At 38.7% G+C, this 19525-nt stretch overlaps 2 protein-coding genes across 2 annotated transcripts; one reads left to right on the plus strand and one right to left on the minus strand.

The window, feature by feature from the left end:
- The first annotated feature begins 634 nt into the window (after nt 1-634).
- Nucleotides 635-9366, plus strand: mfap1 (microfibril associated protein 1). Its single transcript, XM_084064877.1, has 8 exons — nt 635-819; nt 2082-2298; nt 3305-3446; nt 3726-3919; nt 4576-4845; nt 6792-6951; nt 7404-7493; nt 8278-9366. Exons 1-8 carry the CDS (start codon nt 738-740, stop codon nt 8455-8457), a joined length of 1335 nt encoding a protein of 444 aa, XP_083921003.1. The 5' UTR covers nt 635-737; the 3' UTR covers nt 8458-9366.
- Nucleotides 9356-13552, minus strand: hypk (huntingtin interacting protein K). Its single transcript, XM_084064889.1, has 4 exons — nt 13367-13552; nt 12242-12297; nt 11267-11318; nt 9356-9681 (listed from the first exon to the last, which is right to left on the minus strand). The coding sequence occupies exons 1-4, from the start codon at nt 13526-13528 to the stop codon at nt 9586-9588; spliced, it is 366 nt and encodes a 121-aa protein (XP_083921015.1). The 5' UTR covers nt 13529-13552; the 3' UTR covers nt 9356-9585.
- Between the last annotated feature and the right edge of the window lie 5973 nt (nt 13553-19525).

Genomic DNA, 19525 nt, shown 5'->3' on the forward strand with positions numbered 1-19525 from the left:
TCGGTGGTCTTCTTAATAGATAACAAGCGGACACAGTTTAATGATATAAATCAAGTCATACATCGAATAACCACTGCAGGCTGTACAGTTATTACTTGTGGGCTGTAATACTGTATAATGAAACTCAGTGGTGGAACAAGTACTCACATTCTTTACTTAAGTAAAAGTATCAATGTAGAAATACTCTGTTACAAGTAAAGTCCAGAATTCAAAATTCAAAAGTACAAAAGTATTGGTGTCAAAATGTACTTAAAGTACCAAAAGTTAAATAACTCATTATGTAGAATATCCCATTTCAAGTTCTCAAAACAAAAAAAAACTTGTAATAAGTAAAGTTTTCAAATAATTGTTGTGGAGTTAAAGTACAATATTTGCCTCTGAGATGTAGTGGAGTGAAAGTAAAAGTACTGAAAATTGGAAATACTCCAGCAGAGTAAAATTACCTCAAAATTATACTTAAGTAAATATACTTAGTTACTTTACACCACTGATGAAACTAAACAGCAGAGTTATATTAACGCTTGTATTACAGTGGTCGTGGTTATTATGAGTGGAACAGGAACCCCTTGCAGCTTTTCATTTCTACTCGGAAGTTCGGAACAGCTGCACTTCCTGTCCGTTCGTTTGAGCCAAAGTTCGACAACTTCCGTCTGAGCGAGTCGACATCGTCGAGTGGATTTTGTTCACCAAAAACTTTACATTTTATTGTGTTTATAATATATATTCTTTGGGCAGTCATGGCTGGACGCGAAGCCCTCAACATGAAGTTACCACCTATCCAGTCCACGGCTGGAGCCGTACCAATTCGAAATGAGAAAGGTGAGATTTAGTCAAGCTGCCTAGCCACATGCTAGCTAGTCTCCAGTGTTGCCATATTTTGTGAGAGAAATAAGCAACCAGGTCAAGGAAAACGAGCCCAAAAGAAGCCTCATTTAAAACCATTTTAAACCCAGGCCTGCATTGGTTATTTGAAAATAGCCGATCTGCAAGCTCACAACGAAAAAGAAGCCCAAAGTCGCTTATAATAAGCCGACATGGCAACAATGCTAGTCACACAATCTGAGAATCTTTTATTTGTGAATATTGATAGGTGGGCACTAGGGATATCTGGGCACCTCGATGTAAAATTGGCTATATTGTCCAAAATGTTAAAATCTATAGATAAAGGTATACATGATGTGAACCTGCACGGTATATCATTATCAGACTAAAATGTATCCTTCAACTTATTGTTTATAGCTTTAAGTGTTTAGTGTTCCAATGTCAAAATATGGCTTCTTGTTTATGTCCCAAAGTGACTGGGTTTTATAGCAATTGTAGAAATATTAGACCTTAATTAACAAATAATTAAGCATGTTCTAATCATGTATACTTTACTTTACTTAAAAACATTCTCCAAATACTCCAAATAGCCAATTTTACATCAAGGTGCCCAGATGTCCCTTGCCCACCTCTTACCGTTTATTTGTAGCCTGCATTTTGATTCATGGCTGTGCAACCAAAACCAATATTTGATATTAAACCAGGCTCAGCCTGTGTGAGCTTAGAACGTATACATTAGGGTCATGTTTTCATATTTTGAAATAGTTTTTTTTATGTGTAAATTGAATCCTTTGCTTCTCGATCATAAATCAAAATATAGCTTTGTTCCAATGTCAAAAAAGGGCTTTGTTTTAGTACTCCAATGTTTACAAATGTAAACAAAATATATCAAGAGCTGTGCTAAGTCAGCTATTTTTCTTCTCTTCTTGGTGGTGGTGGTTGTTTATGCTGATTTTGGGTTGCAGCAATTGCAATGTCAATTAGCACACCCACTTTATCCAGTGACAATTCTGTGATGATGATTGTGTATAAATCCCATTTTCTTTTCAACAGCATGGAAAAATTGCTTTCCCCATGCTGTTGGGAAAAAGCATGATGTCACTGTTTGCCTCTTAACCCAACCACCCCTACAACACATGCACACGTTTTCATCCTATTTATTATAGTCCAACTGATTTAGGCAGCATTCTAGCTCCTGTCAAGTGACTGCCCAGATGTGATCTAATTCTAAATCACCTGTCCTGTCTTGCATTTCATAGGTGAGATCTCAATGGAAAAGGTGAAGGTGAAGAGGTATGTGTCGGGTAAGCGTCCAGACTATGCTCCGATGGAGTCGTCGGATGAAGAGGAGGAAGATTTTCAGTTTGTGAAGAAAGGAAAGGATGCAGAGCCAGAGCTGGAGTTGGAGGAAGAGGAGATCTCCGACCCACGCCTCAAGCGTCTGCTCAACCGAGTGTCAGAGGATGTGGAGGAAAGGTAAACGTACATCTTCCATCAGGAGGACGCCTGATGTGAACCTAATTAATAGTGATGCGCAGGCCGACCCGTAACCCGCGGGTCGTCCCGCGGCGCGGGTGGTCGAATCAGGATTTCAGAGGCAATTATGCGGGCTGCGGGTGAGCGGGTCAGCCGCTCTCACACGCAAAAAAAAAGAAGAAAAATCATATGCTCTTGTTTTGTCTTTATTCATAATAAGAATAAGAATAATAACAATAAAACAGTTTGAATACACTTGGGGTGTATACTTGAAGATTATTTTCTAACCTTGATTTTACAGAATTATAGGTACGATCCGCGGGACCCGCGGGCGGGTTGAGCCATAGATTTATATAGGGGTTCGCCGGGCGGGTTGAGGCGGGTTGGGTTCCGTGGCGGGGCGGGTCATGAAAAAACCCGACCCACGCATCACTACTAATTAACCCCTTTAAGCACGGGAAAGCATCGGTGTCATTTTAGATTAATTTGGCTATTAAGAAAAATGGCAGATATACAGGCTTGTAGCACAGCACAGAGTGCCGCGCTACAAGCTTGTAGATCTGCTATTTTTTGAAAATGTGTGCAAATCTTTGAAAATATATATATATTTTATTAAAGCCAACATTTTTAACTCAAATTGAACCACTGATATAGAAACATTACTTTTTTCCCCCAAAAAATAGGATTTAGAAGACATTTGTTGAATCCCCAGAAGCAAATATTTGTGTTAAAATGTTCGCTTTAAAATATATATATTCAAAGATTTGCACAAATATTCACGATAAAAAAAAAAAAGCAGATACATGCTTGTAGCGCGGCACTCAGTGCCGCGCTATGAGCTTGTAGATCTGCAATTTTTTTGAGTAGGCAAAGAAATCTAAAATGACAGAGATGCTTTCCCGGTAATGGGTTAACGGTGTCTTGGTCCACCAGGATGACAACGTTGTAAAAACTTCCAAGTGGAAGTCCTGCAATTTGACCCAACTGTTTCCCGTTTCTTTCTCAGACTTGCCAGACACAGACAAATAGCAGAGCCTGAAATGATAGCAGAGAGCAGCGAAGACTCGGATGAAGGAACCTGGCACCCGGAACGAGCAGAGGATAGCAGTGAGGATGAAGAGGAGGAAGAGGAAGAAGTGGATGATGAGGTTCACTTCATACTAATTAAATATGTTTGTTATTGTTGTTCTTCAAATACGTACTAGGTAATTGTCAATTGTTTAGAAATACTGGTTCATGGCAAAATAGAGATGTTCACCTCTCACTTGGATGTTTTCTTTCTCCCATTAATGCTGAATAGAAGGCATGTCTGGAACATTTCCAGCACCAAACTTGTCAGATATTCAAACGGCAGCTTTTTGACATAATAAGCTGCTTTTGATGAGAACATTTTGAAAGTTGTCTTAAAATGTCCCATTTCCATACAGGAAATTGAAAGGCGGCGAGCAATGATGCGCCAGAGAGCTACGGAGCGAAAGACTGAGGACGTCGTCACAGAGATCATGGAGGTGGAGGATGAAGGGAAGTCAGGGGAGGAGTCAGAGTCTGAGTCTGAATATGAAGAATATACAGACAGTGAGGATGAAGCAGAGCCGCGACTCAAACCAGTCTTCATTCGCAAGTAAGAACATACGCACATAATCACAGTTGTTATGTACTTGCATTACTTTTACATTGAGGACTGCAACTAATGATTAACGATCATTTTCATAATCGATTAATCTGTAAATATTCTGTGTAAATTCATTTAAGACCATAACGTTTTGGTGAATAACGATAATAAATTATAGTAAACATCACATATTATCTGAACACAAACAGACATCTTGAAATTGCCCATATTTACCCAGTTGTGAAAAACAACGGTTCCTTATAATATGGAACAAGCACAAGTATTTACATTTTGTTGAAGTTGTAAATAGCACTTAATAAAATGTTTACATGATAATTCACTAAACCAACATTTGATTATGTAAATTAATTTAATTCAATAGCTTTTCTGTTGATTGATCAACGATTATTCAGTGAATTGTCACAAAGTGTCTTGTAACTACACACTTTGTGTCGGGTGGTTTTGTAAAAAAAGAAAAAAAAAGATTGTTCGGTCGGTCTTGTCTGACCAATATTTTCTAGCACAAACTGCTAGTATTTACTATGTGTCTCCGGTGAAGAAAACCACCTGCCATTACAGTGTTTTTCTTTCATGTTCAACGTCCTCCTCTAAAAGCCATAATGTTATGCAACCAATTTATTCTATCCGTTGCATTTGTACGACAGGAAGGACAGAGTGACGGTGGCGGAGCGTGAAGCAGAGGAGCTGAAACAGCGCGAGTTGGAGGCAGAGGCCAAGAAGCAGGCAGAGGAGCGACGCCGCTACACCCTGAAGATTGTAGAGGAGGAGGCCAAGAAGGAGTTTGAAGAGAACCGACGCACATTGGCTGCCTTGGATGCCTTGGACACTGATGGAGAGAATGAGGAGGAAGAATATGAGGCGTGGAAGGTCCGGGAGCTGAAACGCATCAAGAGGGACAGAGAAGCACGTGAAGCGTAAGTTGATCATTTCATTATATTTGTTTATTTAGCATAGAATATTAACAGTTAAATAGCAGTTCCATAATTGGCTACAAAGCTAAATGTCATCTGTTAAAGGACCATTACAGTGTCAATTTATGTTATTGTCTATATACAGTATAGCTTCAGCTACAAATTGTACCTGAACATAGACATGTATGTTTGGCTTGACTTATCAATCCTTGCAACAATAACATGACTTTGACAAAAACATTAAGACACCATAAAGTTCACTGTGTTGGATTACCTATCTCAAATAGTGCTTGGAAAATGGTCGGTAGTGCTGTCAAGTAAACTGAGTCTTAAGGCAAGTACACACTGCAGGACCTTAAAGTTGTCGGGGGGTCATCTGATCGTTAAGCATAACACACTGCAGGAGTTTATTCCTTGAAATCGGCTGTCATAATATCGTTGTGGTCTTCACAGCACGATTGATCCCCGACAAGGGCTGACACACTGTAGGATAGTTCACTAGGATGCTATCTCCAGAGTCAGACCCAATACATACATTTTTGTTTATTCCAATTCATTTTAATCGAGGTATCCCGTGATATGCCTCCCCCCCCCCCTCCCTCTCTCTCTCTCTCTCTCTCTCTCTCTCTCTCTCTCTCTCTCTCTCTCTCTCTCTCTCTCTCTCTCTCTCTCTCTCTCTCTCTCTCTCTCTCTCTCTCTCTCTCTCTCTCTCTCTCTCTCTCTCTCTCTCTCTCTCTCTCTCTCTCTCTCTCTCTCTCTCTCGCACGGCAAGTGCGCTAATTCCGCTGTGACAGTTGCCATGTCCGCTTATTATAAGCGACTTTGGGATTATTTTTCTGTAAAGTTGCTTGAAAGTGTAGTTGCTTTTTTGGCCTTGTTTCCTAATGTTGTTTGAACCAGTTGTTCTCAAACATTTTCATGGCAAGGACCCCCAAATTAATATTTGTCCGCAGATGCGCAGACCTCCCCCTTCTGAAAATATGTTGTGCCATAGACCCCCATACAAGATCTGTGTGGATTTGGAAAATACTCCACAACCCCCCCCCCAATGTCTTCTTTAAAAATAGTCTATCTACAACGTGAGCTTGTAGATTGGCTATTTTCAAATATCCAATGTATTTGTAAATAGGTTTAAAGTGCTCAAGTGGCCTTTTCTTGGGCTTGTTTTCATAGACCTGGTTGCTTATTTCTCTCGCAACATCTGGCAACGCTGTTCAGACACAGCGTGTGTCACAGGCATGCTGCACTCACAGACACACACACACAGAGAGAGAGAGAGCTCTCGCTCTGTCTCTGTCTCTCTGTACAATTCCTCTAAAATAAACAGCCCACCAGGCTCGCTCACTTTCTCATTTAGTTTTATAATGTTAACTTAATACAGGACTGGAAGGTAATATTGTGGTAGGGACTGTTTGTTGTGGTCAGATCCAGCGACGCTCCCCTAGCCACGGTTGCTGTAATGTGCTCTCATTGGCTGCAGCGTGGATTTGCTCGCAGAATGGTCTCGGCTCCTTTCACACTGTATGATATTGTCTCTTGTCCTGTCCCAGACAGAGATGAATATCTAACAATTTAGATATCTGAAAAGCTGTCGCAGAGCGGAGAATCGCGGCCACATCGGGTCGCAGAGCCTTTCACACACACAGAGCATTTTCTCGCCGATCAAAGGCCGATCTGCGTCAGGTCGGGAGGTTTTGTCGGCGAGCGCCAAAAAATGTCGGCGACAGCAATATCGGACCTAATGTCTTGTAGTGTGTACCTGCCCTTAGTCAAATAGGCGAAACATGCCAGACCACCGGTATGGTTGTTTTAAGTGGCAGACATTATGTCCATTTACTGATCATTTTATATCCGTGTAACTGTTACTTGTGTTCTAGGAACATCCAATAGCACGACTGTGTTTGTATTGGTGATATTGACATCAATGACTTGTGGTGTATTGTTTTTAGCCTGGAGAAGGAGAAGGCAGAGATTGAGAGATTCCACAACCTCACAGAGGAAGAGCGCAGGGCAGAGCTCCGTAACAACAACAAAGTCATCACTAACAAAGCCTCCAAGGGCAAATACAAGTTCCTCCAGAAGTACTATCACAGAGGAGCCTTCTTTATGGTGAGTAGCGGACTATGTATAAATTATAATTGTACAAAGTTGACAAGCCACATGACGTAGTACTGCTGTTAGCACTTGACTCACTTCGGCATTATTGGTGATTTTGTCCAAATTGTGTCACTAATACAGATAATCTAGTGAATAAAATAAATAACTTTCTCTAGTGGTGGAAATGGTAACCTATAGGAACACCCTCTGTTTGGGATCGTATACATAAAGTGATTAACTAACAGATGTGATTCAAAATGGCTAAACCACTTTTTGAAGTCATGTCATGTGACATATTTCACGCGGTCACAAAACATTTAGTCATTCTACATAGTGTATTTTAAATAATTGTATATAAGACAATCAGAAGTGTATATAATTATACTAGATACAGTAAAATGCACCTTGTATAATTCCATACCTTTTATATTTTGCACCAATACAAATTCTGATTACTTTTCCAGGATGAGGAGCAGGACTGTTTCAAGAGAGACTTCAGTGCACCTACTTTGGAGGACCATTTCAATAAAACCATCTTACCCAAAGTCATGCAGGTCAGTTGGATTTATTTGATTTATTTTTGCCTCATTATTGTATTGATATACATCACTACATTAAGTGTATGGTAAGTAACACTATTACTTTCAAGAGTAACAAAGTAATATAAAGCATTACTTGTACAAATTGGGTAATATTACAGTTACTATTAAAGTACAGCATTATTTTCATAAACTCCAGCTTTTTAAGCTTCTTATGAATTCATGCACTAATGACAGCAGTTTACATACCCTGCACCGTAAGAGGATGCTGCAGCTTCTGAGTTGTTTTCATTGTGACATTAAAGTTAGCCTTCTAAAATAGCATTTTAATACTAATAACATTGTTGTGGCATTCATCTCTATTTATGTATTCCATTCAGCCTGCCTTCCCATTTCATATTATGCCTAGTCCTTTTGTGCTTCATTTGAGGGTGTTTTGTGAGTAACGCAAAAGTAATATCTTACTTAATTTAACTTTTTTCCCCCCCTAAATCTTTATCCCACTATTTTGTAACCCAATGTTTTACACCCAGTGCCAATTGTCTATGTAATCCTGGGCACTACCTTCCCTCTGCCAACCGAGGGAGGCCAGGGTTGAGCTCATGCTGATGCCTCCTACTTAACTTAACTTTAACATAACTTACTTTATCACATTTTGGAAGTAACCCAACACTGATTGCATGTCACACATTGATAGATGTCACCACTGTCCATTCGTTATGTCAGTAACATTATTCTTTTGCTGATCTATTACTCCTAGGCCTAATTGTAACTAAACTTCTCTTTTGTTTAATATAAGGTTAAAAACTTTGGTCGCTCTGGGCGCACTAAGTACACCCACTTGGTGGACCAGGATACCACATCATTCGATTCGGCTTGGGCACAAGAGAGTGCTCAGAACAGTAAATTCTTCAAGCAGAAGGCAGCTGGAGTGAGAGACGTGTTTGACAGGCCCACAGTTCAGAAGAGGAAGACCTAAGTGTGGAGAACAGTGTACAAATCTTGTTGGACCCACATTGCAACATCACAGACTTCTCAGACTCAGACAAAGGATTTTTTTGCATCCTACATTTGAGGACGCCTCTATACTGGGCATTTATTTTATCTACACTGGTGTTTGAATTAGTGCGATCTGCCATTGTCTAACCTTTTTGAAACACCAGGGGGTCTTCATGAGTCCAAATTGAACAATCATGAAAAAGACTGCATCACCCCATGATCTCTTCGAAATAGTTTTTTTCTTTAACATACCGTATCAAAAATACAGAAGCACTAGCATAACAAACCATTGCTCAAAAATGTCAAAGCGACAACTATTAAATGTCAGCAAGATCATAAAAGTAGATTTATGATTACCTTAATTCACTTTGAAGGTGGACTTTCCTTTAATGCTGACATACCACTTGCATGTCACTGCATTTGGGGTAAGTGTGTATGACACCGGGAATACCTCTTATGACCATTATTTTAAGTCATTATACACCCTTATATTGTCCCTCAGTTTTCATAAATCACATTAGATAGTAATTGTGTTTTTTGCTTGGTTGGAATAAAATCCTCTCCATCCACTACTATTGGAAAAAACACGTTTTTAATTCTCATTTAAAATTTGGCCCCAGTAAAAAGGAACATCTCGGGTGCAGTATCGTGACTGGGCATAACGTTATTCCAAAAAACTCAGGATAAACAACCAGAAGGAGTCTGCTGGTTGATCTGTCAGGGACCAATCAGAAGGCTGTCTAAAGGTTCAATTGTGTATATACAAGATCCCTTCAAATTATTATGCCAATTATTTGTATTGTTTTCAATCCTTTATTGTTGGACATTTGTGACAACTAAAATGTATTGTAACTTGAAATTGATTGTGAATAAAAGTCTCACATTTTCATCCAGTGTTTTAATTGATCTTCATTGAAAACAGCTGAAATATTGCATTTATACAACATTTACTAGGGAAAAAAGTAGGCAAGCCAAATATGACGTTATAACAATGAACCTTTAAAAATAAAAAATTAACCAGAAAGTTCCATTCAGCCACTTTAATGACGCCCAGTGAATATGAGGCAGTCCAGAGTGTAAACGCTCCTTTTCCAAGACCAGTTAGAGTTCAGTTTGTCAGGGTAACCAGAGCCTCCACCACATTTCCCATATGTTCCCTCAGACTGCGTTCTGCCACACCCCTGGAAATCTCCATCTCTGCCATCTATGAATGAAAACAATTGCAGCGGTAATAAATACCAAATAACTCATAGCAGTGTTTTTTAGATTATACTGTGATTTTACATATGTACAGAAAAGCTTATTTTTGTATCACTATATTCTGATAGTATTCATTGCTATAGTGTTTGTTCAGTGACAGTGCTTTCTCCAGCTCTTTAGTAAACCGAAAATACATTCTCAGGATATCAATTTCATCCAATCAGGGAAGAGAACAGATACAGGATCAAAAATGTTAAATGGAGCACCGAAATCTGGCGTAATTTACGCATCCTACCTGGGTCGCGTTTTTTTCCCCCCATTCTGAATTCCCATAGACGTGTTTAATATCGCGTCAAATAAAAATGGTTCCAAAAATAAACAAATGATCCCAGCGGTTTGACGCTTATGGATATGAAGCATCAACTGACGGTGAGAAAACGCTAATGTTACTTCCGCCGAATTACTTAATTTTTAGCCAGAAACGGACTGTATCAAATATGAGTGACTATCATAAACAATACATAGCCACCTCCCTGACAATATCGCCGAGACAGTTTGTTTATTTTTGGACCACAATTCTTATATGAGACGATTCTAAGATGACCCAATGTTATTCTCCATAGAGAAATTACTTCTGCTACCCAGGGGATGAACGAGTGACGTCAGGACTTCTGTACTCTATAGCCGATCTACATTCAATATACATCACAACGTGAGGTATATTGAGCTTGTAGATCTATTTAAAAAATCTCCATCTCTGCCATCTATGAATGAAAACAATTGCAGCGGTAATAAATACCAAATAACTCATAGCAGTGTTTTTTAGATTATACTGTGATTTTACATATGTACAGAAAAGCTTATTTTTGTATCACTATATTCTGATAGTATTCATTGCTATAGTGTTTGTTCAGTGACAGTGCTTTCTCCAGCTCTTTAGTAAACCGAAAATACATTCTCAGGATATCAATTTCATCCAATCAGGGAAGAGAACAGATACAGGATCAAAAATGTTAAATGGAGCACCGAAATCTGGCGTAATTTACGCATCCTACCTGGGTCGCGTTTTTTTCCCCCCATTCTGAATTCCCATAGACGTGTTTAATATCGCGTCAAATAAAAATGGTTCCAAAAATAAACAAATGATCCCAGCGGTTTGACGCTTATGGATATGAAGCATCAACTGACGGTGAGAAAACGCTAATGTTACTTCCGCCGAATTACTTAATTTTTAGCCAGAAACGGACTGTATCAAATATGAGTGACTATCATAAACAATACATAGCCACCTCCCTGACAATATCGCCGAGACAGTTTGTTTATTTTTGGACCACAATTCTTATATGAGACGATTCTAAGATGACCCAATGTTATTCTCCATAGAGAAATTACTTCTGCTACCCAGGGGATGAACGAGTGACGTCAGGACTTCTGTACTCTATAGCCGATCTACATTCAATATACATCACAACGTGAGGTATATTGAGCTTGTAGATCTATTTAAAAACAAAGTTAAACGTTTGCCTATAATGACATGCCCAAAATAGGAACGCCAGGTTCAAAGTTGATGTTTAAAGTGATAAACTTACAATTAGTTCTACATCCTCTCTCCTGATAGTGACTTTGGCCAACTCCTTTTCCCTGGAATGATGAAAACATAATTAACATCCACATTCATGTACTGTACTCCACACTCAGTGTCATTCAAGTTGCAATCTAATAGCCAGTAGCCACAAGCAACTTGGGAGGGTATCCATAACCAAAAGTTGCAATTCCCTTCTTCGACGGCCCCAATCATGAAACATGAGTCCTATCTGATTGTGTTAAACGATGATAAACACATTCATATTGCATACACCACTATGGACAGCATGGGTTATCCTCTTCGTCTCTGTCAAGTCTTTGTTCCCAAAAAAACAATCCACCGTTGTCATGTTATGAGCAAATCTTTGTCAATAAACTCTGTGCAAGAACAAAAATCTGCACATTTTACTTGGTAAAATGAGTCACCAGTGACTCACAACGTTACCAAGTATAATTGCAAACGGGAGAAGCAATACTGGTGTACAGATTTTTATTCTTGTATACCGTTTAACTTTTTTGATCCAGCACCCAGCCTAGTAGTAGTATGTCTGGGATGCTCGTGTCTTTTAGCCATTTATCAGCTTCTTTCTCATAACAATAACCTCTGTGCAGCAATGATTCTTTCAAAGAGTTAATATTGGAGCGCGCTAATTTTAAGCGCTCACTCAACATAATGCATATTTGTAATTTCCAAACAGGTGGTATGCAGGACGTTGAGTCATTTAAAACAAGCGCTCACCAAAACAATGGCAAAGCACAGAAAGTTTATGAGTAAGTTGCATGACGTGAAGACGATAAAAAAAAGAGTCTTGACAGAGACAAAGAGGATAACCCAAGCTGTCCATAGCGGTGCAATATTGCTGAGTTTATTATCATCTGTGAGTTTTTCAATGTTTAATACAACCCTCTTAAGTTGCTTGCAGCTAGCAATCCAATACAACAGTGTGTCCGACTGTTTGACTCTTCTGGCATGACATTACCTCTCCTGTTTGGCTTTCTGTTCTCGTGATCGCCTGTCTCCAATAACTGACATGGCCTGAAACAAGGATGGAATACACATTAACTTCAGTCTGTAGAACTAGGTATGAGTCATGGAGTGATGTTGGCCATCTGACAAACCATTTATAATCTTGTTGCTGTGATCAAACAAATCTAAGTCTCATACAAACAAACACATGGGTAGCCCACAAACATAAATAATAAATAGACATGTTTCTGTTCTCTAGGACAGGTAATTGCCGGAGTTGTTGGCAGAAGGAATAACACTAGACAAGATAAATAGATAAATATTTATATATATTACTGTAATTGCAGTTTTTTTTAGTCTGTAATAGGTTTGTTTATGTTGGTAACGTTTGTGGTGTAAAGCAGACATGTACTGTATTTTGACCAATGGGGTGGTAAGTAAAGTACAGTACTTCCCTCAACAAATCAATCACTTTCCATAATGTATGCCAATATACTTTAACACATACATTATGTATGTTCAAAATAAACTCTGGATAGGGACTTGCATCAACATTATGACAGGTAAACCATATGCTACACAGTCTATGCTACACAATAACAACCAGTGGTGTAAAAGTAACTAAGTACATTTACTCAAGTACTTTAAGTACAATTGAGGTATATTTTACTTTCCTGGAGTATTTCCAATTTTCAGTACTTTTACTTCTACTTTCAGTACTACTTCTACTTTTTATTATTATTACAAAACATAATATAATTATATTACATGACCCACTTCAGCCCTGTGTACATTTTGAAAATAGCTTGTAGCTTGTAGATCTGCTATTTTACATTTTATTATACATTTTAAAACGTGTGAAATGGGACATACTGCATAATGGGTACTTTCTACTTTTAGTACTTTGAGTGTATTTTGATGCCAATACTTTTATACTTTTACTCAAGTCAATTTTGAATACCGGATTTGTATGAGTATTTCTACATTGCAGTATTGCTACTTTTACTGAAGTAAAGCATTTGCATAGAGTACTTTCCCCACCACTGTAAGCTAGCCCTAATAGCAGCAGTTAGCGGCTAGCAGACAGTAGACACATGCTCGCTAGCTGACAGACAGACAGACAGGAAGCCATCCTCACATTCTCTAAGTCGGAACTGGAGATCTCCTTCTCTTCTGCATAGTCGGTGACTCTCTCCAGGTCAGCGGCTCCGCTGTCATGTTTGCGAGGCTTTTCCACTGGTTTTCCAGTACAGTTCTCCTCAGCTTCCAGGTCCAGATCCACATCTCCCTCGGCCGCCATGACTGCTACTCTGAAGCCCGGAACGAAAAGGAAGTAATAGACTCACGAACATCGGAAGGCATACTGTGTAACACTCAGCGCAGGGAGGGAGGAATTTAAAGGGACACACACTATGATAAATGATACACAGTTTATACACACACACGTTTTCCCCAAAGCTAAAAACAGAAACCTACGCTACTATAATGTGGTTTTTTTTTGGATTGAAGGTAGCCTTGAATCTAGCCCTGAAACATGATTGTCATATCATGACAGTCATGACGAAACGTCCACCTGTTCTTTGCACTTTCTCCATTTACGTTCATCTACATAGACGTTCAGATTTCAAATATTAAGCGCTTACCCTATGGCCATGGATGTTACAATTCACTTTGGGTGGGTACAAGTACCAGTATCTTCCGTATTGTTCAATAAAAAGCATTTCAATCCGAATTTCTCATAGAGTTATAATGTATCAAAGTGCAATGAACATCCCAACCAATAGGGTCGCGTAGTTGAATGGGAGAAAATTCGGAGAGAATGGTCACCGATCGGATTAAAATGTTTTTTTTATTGAGCAATACGGAAGATACGGGTACTTATGCGGGCCCGAGTAGAATTGTTACATCCGTGGCCATGGGTTAAGCACTATATATTTGAAATCTGAACGTTTATGTAGATGTACGGGTTGTGTGCAAGAAAGTGCAAAAAACAGGTTGAAGTGCATCCATCCAAACAGTGAAAATGCAAAAATCTAACTTGTAATTATGTTGCACATTGATGGCATTCACTGAGGAGCAAGGCGGTGTGGATCAGTGGATCTAGCTGCTGTAGTTGCTGGGCTGACTGGCTGGATCTCCAACAGTATTCATCTGGGCCAGGTAGGCTACCAGGCTCACAATGGCAATGCACAATCCAAGCAATGTTTACCTCACTGCTCACCAGTGGTGGAAAAATTACTAAAATTTTTACTAAGTAAAAGTATCAATACTGCAATGTAGAAATACTCTGTTACAGGTAAAAATCAGGAATTCAAAATGTACTTTTGTAAAAGTACAAAAGTATTTGTGTCAAAATGTACTTAAAGTACCAAAAGTAGAAAGTAGGCTACTCATTATGCAGAATGTCTCATGGCTAGTTTTCAAAATCTTTAAAAAAATAGCAGATCTACAAGCTCACAATGTGTTGCATTGTGAGCTTTTCTTCACCTCTTTATCTGTTTAATAAAGAGGTGAAGAGACAAGGAGACTCCTGTTACTGAACAAACACTCTATAGCAATGAGTACTATCAGAATATAGAGCTATTTAACACTTATTTTAACCAAAGCAAATCACTTACCCTACTTTTAAGTACAGTACTTGAGTAAATGTACTTAGTTACTTTATACCACTGCTACCAGGCTCACACTGCACAATCCAAGCAATGTTCACCTCACTGCTCACCAAACCTTTTTTATTTATTCACTTAACTTGTGGATCAAATGCAAATTTCTAGTGGTGAATAAATAAGACTAAGGTTATCATAAACATAGCCTTTCTTATCCATCCTCGGGCATGGCTGTCAGCTCTCATCAAGGCTTGGGCTGATATATGCCTACCCTCGTTGGATAAACTTGGGCAATGATGGAAGCTTGGGTGATAATCTGTATTTACAGTATACACATAAAAAGATTCACAGTGCTACAAATATATGGTACATATAATATGTATCAAAATAATCACATAACAACTTAAACCCTAAATAGTTAGTTGGGCCTGGGTCCCCCAGGGCTCTATTCTAGATCCTCTAGTATTTTCCTCTACACCAAATCTCTTCGCCCAAAATAGCTACAATATCTACAAACTCACCATGGATGCGTTGCAATGGATTAAAACACTATATTCTGATAGTAGCCTAATCATTGTATAGAGTGTTTGTGCAGTATACTTTACTGTTAGAACTGTTAATTCTACATTTGATCTAGGGGTGTTAATCAGACTAATCGATTAAGTAGATTATTTTGTTTTCTTTTGATTAAACAGAAAAGTAATCAATATAATAATCGCTAAGAATAAAATTGATAGTTATAGCACTATGTTGGATTATACATATATTCTCTTGTTCTATCTTCTGGTTTATGTTGCCTTGAACGATCCAGGAGAGTAGTGAATATTTGTTGTCCGACTGTCAGAATAAGGCAATAATTAGAAGATATGGACTTAATGGTCCGGATTAGTAAATATAACAATAGAGCCCACACTGTTTGATCCCACAGCTTATTCCGGATTAGTAAATTACCTCATTGTACACTGAATGCTCTTGCTTCTAAATCTGCTCTCCATAAGTGGTATACTTGAATTTAAACACATTTAACATACTCCGCCAACCACTGCAACAGATGTTTCTTTGACTCCCAGACTTTCCCACCCTTTTGTGTGTTATACTGTATAACCTATTCTATTCGATCCATAATCATCTTAAGTGAAGAGAATCCTTGTTGTCTCTTCAATCTTCTCACTGTATCTGAAATCATATCAATGCTTTTTGGTTCTGTTAGTACAGTTCAATGTTGGGCAGTAACTTATTACTAAGTAATATAATATTATTACTTTCCCCAGCAACGAGTACGATGTAAAGGATTAGAGGTTTGAGTGATTTATTTATTTATTCATGTATTTATTTATCAATTCATTCATTCATTCATTCATTCATTCATTCATTCATTTATCATTTTTGGCTGGTCGTAGACTCCTGCGGTCTAAAAGGAGCTGGCTAAACAGCTTGTATTGTGCATCAAGAATTTCTACACGAGCAACAATTAATTTTGATAAACTAATACTATAACTTTTTAAAGGATTTATTTTGTTTCCTGAGTAACTTTCCTAGCACTCTTTATCCATCTTCATCTCCACAGCTTGAGGAGATGTGTGACTGATGAGAGGAATGGCCCCAGGTGGGTATGCCAGGCCTTATCCCAACTCCTTCATCCTGTTATGACTGATTGCTGCGTTTAGAGCTGTGTGGAGCTTTCCGTTGCCCACAGGTGTCTACTGGAAGCAATTCACAACAATGCCATCTCTTGGTTCAGGTGATGTAACATATTCAAAAATCGCATCCATGTGTAGATCAGCTGTATCCAAATGGCCGAAGTATAAGATAGGGCAAAAGTGTTTTTTAGACTTTGTCGTACAATGGTGTCCCGCAGTGAAAACAGCCAGATCGCTAAAAATAGGAGAAATCTCCATCACAAATGATATCCCTACAAAATAGGGACATCAGGTTGAAAAATCTAAAAATAACAGATTTCCGGCGAGCAAAAGCGGTTGTACAACAAAGTGTAAATTAGGCTTTAGTTTTCATGGTAGTGTGTACAGTATGACTCCAAAATTAATACTTTGAGAAAATAAGATGCTTATAGTTATCCTTCGGTACTGTAAGATATGAACACAAATCATAGCCTTCACCCAAAGACCTCCATATTGAAATACAACCATAGTGTAGATGTGTGTCTATAATCCTTTTGTCTACAATAGCTGCAGACAGCTTACATTTCAATTGAATTATCTGTCCACCAATCATCAAAGCATATCTGTATTTGTGACTGTGGCACAGATTAGATTGTAGATTGTAATCTGTCCTCAATCTAAATCCAAAGAGTACTCTGGCATGTGCACTCAGTCATGTCACCGTTCATGAATGGGTAGATTGTGTTGCTATGGGAATGTCATAGCATTTGTTGTTTGCATGTGACTCATTTACAACACCAATAGAGGCATTTTTTATGATCATCCCTTCCCAGTAGAATTGTATAACCTCAATTTATTATCAATCGACATTTAAAGAAAATCTTATACAATATAAAAAATATTCCATGCTGGATTCATGCCTAGTAACCTCTACTTGGCATGAATCCAGTCATCTTTTCATAAGCCTATTGAAACCATAGGTTGAATGCTTTCACTCAAGCGATGAGTTGCATCCTCTAATTTGTTTTTGTTTGCTCTCTTTGGCACCGCTTCCTCTCCCACAAGGCAACAGTAATTATTTGTTAGTGAAAGGGCCCCCAGGAATGCTGGGCAGTGTCTCATTGTGTAGGAGAGTGCTAGACTTGTCCACTGAGAGTAAAACCTGTTTGTTTATCAAATTGATTGATTTGTTTAGCAGTGTTTTTAGTTTTACGTTGTACTAGTTCTAACATAATTTCTGAAATATTAAAGGGTCATGGGATATGACTCTAAAGTTTGATGTAATGCAGTATCATTAATATTCCTTTGCCTTGAGATTGTGTTTACCACTGTCATATTCCATAAACTCATTTCATCATCATTTCTGCATATAGTTTATGATCTAGAGTCTGTGGTGTAGAGTCTGTGGTGTAGAGTCTGCTAGATTATTGTCCGCTAGGAATGATTGTAAATCAGCCGCTCATCTCAGACAAAGTATGAATCAAGCTAGCTAACCATTACCAATTCATATTATAAAAGCTCAGGTTAAGCTCAGGTTAACTCAATTATAATTAAGTCAAAATAGTAAGGCAGGACAGACAGTGGGTATTTCATTGATTATGTTATTCTGAGCAGCCTGCAGATATTGGCAGGCACACAGACCATTTTGATAGAGCATTGATTACACTTTCACACCCTTGATAATCATTACTACCCTGTTATATGCTGGTAATTACATTGCAGTGCTAGAACATGCGCTTGAGGGCAGCCAGATGTAGTTTGTGTGGTGTCAACTGTTCTGGCTCATTTCCATGACCAGATTCACTATCTTTGTTTCATCATTTAATTAAAAATGTGATGATTGTGATTGCTTTGTAGGGTGGTTGATAATCAGGATATAATTACTTGCTAATTATAGAACTAAAGCTCTGCTTTCTATTAAATCAGTAAAATCTGTGAACATAGTACATGGCTATAGGCTATACAGTAGTACCTGGCCAATAAACAGATTCTGATTCAAAATAAATGCAAGATTTACAGATAAGCCAGGGATGAGATGAAGATAGAGACAACACTATACCAAGCAAATAAATAACTTAACTAGAAAGATTGCACTGAGTAGAGTCTGTACCCCCGTCAACAATAGATGTGCCATTTCCACCACAACCTTTTTGTTTAGATTTGTATAAGAGACAAAAAAAGGGATACAGGTACAACCATTAATTACAAATTAAACACAAAACCAATAGATCTCTATATCCACATCCACTTTGACCTTTTCGATCTAAAATTGTATCAATTCTTCAGGGCAGTCTGCTGATCATTCAAACCAAATATAATGAAAACCTGTCTATCCATACCGGAATTTGACCTTGACTTTGACCTTTTGGACTGAAAAGTACCGATCTGCCCATACCCTAGGTGGGGTTGGCAAAAGGGCCTCCCTGTGTCCCCTAGGGTAGGTACCCTCACAAAAATGAGCCTGATGGAGGGGAAAGAAACTGGTTGGAATCACGTGTTCCTTCCACATGCTACGTCCAACCGGGGAACCTCCCCCCTGTTGGGTTATAAGAAGGCTTGTTACCTCTCACACATTGAAGGAGACATGAGCTCTGCTCTGGGCTCTCCCTAGGCTGGCAGAGGGAGTGTAGCGCCCAGGATTACTTAGACAATTGGCATCGGGTGAAAAAAATGGGTTGCAAAATCGTGGGATAAAAATTTAGAATAAAAAAAGAAAAGTACTAATCACCCCCACCAAGTTTCTGTTCCCCCATCTAACTCTGTTGGCAAATAGTATTATTTTTTTATATAAAGGTTTATCTGCTAGTATTATCTGGAGCGACTTACAACACATGAACAGGAAGTAATTGTCTTGCTCAAGGAGACTTGGAAAGAACACATGGCGGCACACTTAGCTTAGCTATAGTGGGTATAAAACATGGGAACGTTCTACCATTAAGTCACCCTACTGCATTTTGAAGTCACAGCCTTCTGTGGTGAATGACTGGCGCCCAGTGCAGGGCCGGTTGAGAACTGTAATTGTAGTCCTTTGCAGACTGAGTCATGGGAGGAAAGGTCACCCTGACTGAGAAG

This window comes from Gymnoscopelus microlampas (assembly GCF_963454915.1).
Source record: "Gymnoscopelus microlampas genome assembly, chromosome: 1".
In the NCBI taxonomy this organism is placed as follows: Eukaryota; Metazoa; Chordata; class Actinopteri; order Myctophiformes; family Myctophidae; genus Gymnoscopelus; species Gymnoscopelus microlampas.

Coding starts and splice junctions, on each gene's coding strand:
- mfap1 (XM_084064877.1), top strand. CDS start 738: ATGGCTGGACGCGAAGCCCTCAACATGAAGTTACCACCTATCCAGTCC. Junction 3,447..3,725: donor AGGAAGAAGTGGATGATGAG/GTTCACTTCATA, acceptor ATTTCCATACAG/GAAATTGAAAGGCGGCGAGC. Junction 4,846..6,791: donor GACAGAGAAGCACGTGAAGC/GTAAGTTGATCA, acceptor TATTGTTTTTAG/CCTGGAGAAGGAGAAGGCAG.
- hypk (XM_084064889.1), bottom strand. CDS start 13,528: ATGGCGGCCGAGGGAGATGTGGATCTGGACCTGGAAGCTGAGGAGAAC. Junction 12,298..13,366: donor CCAGTTCCGACTTAGAGAAT/GTGAGGATGGCT, acceptor TCCTTGTTTCAG/GCCATGTCAGTTATTGGAGA. Junction 9,682..11,266: donor GAGAGGATGTAGAACTAATT/GTAAGTTTATCA, acceptor TTTCATTCATAG/ATGGCAGAGATGGAGATTTC.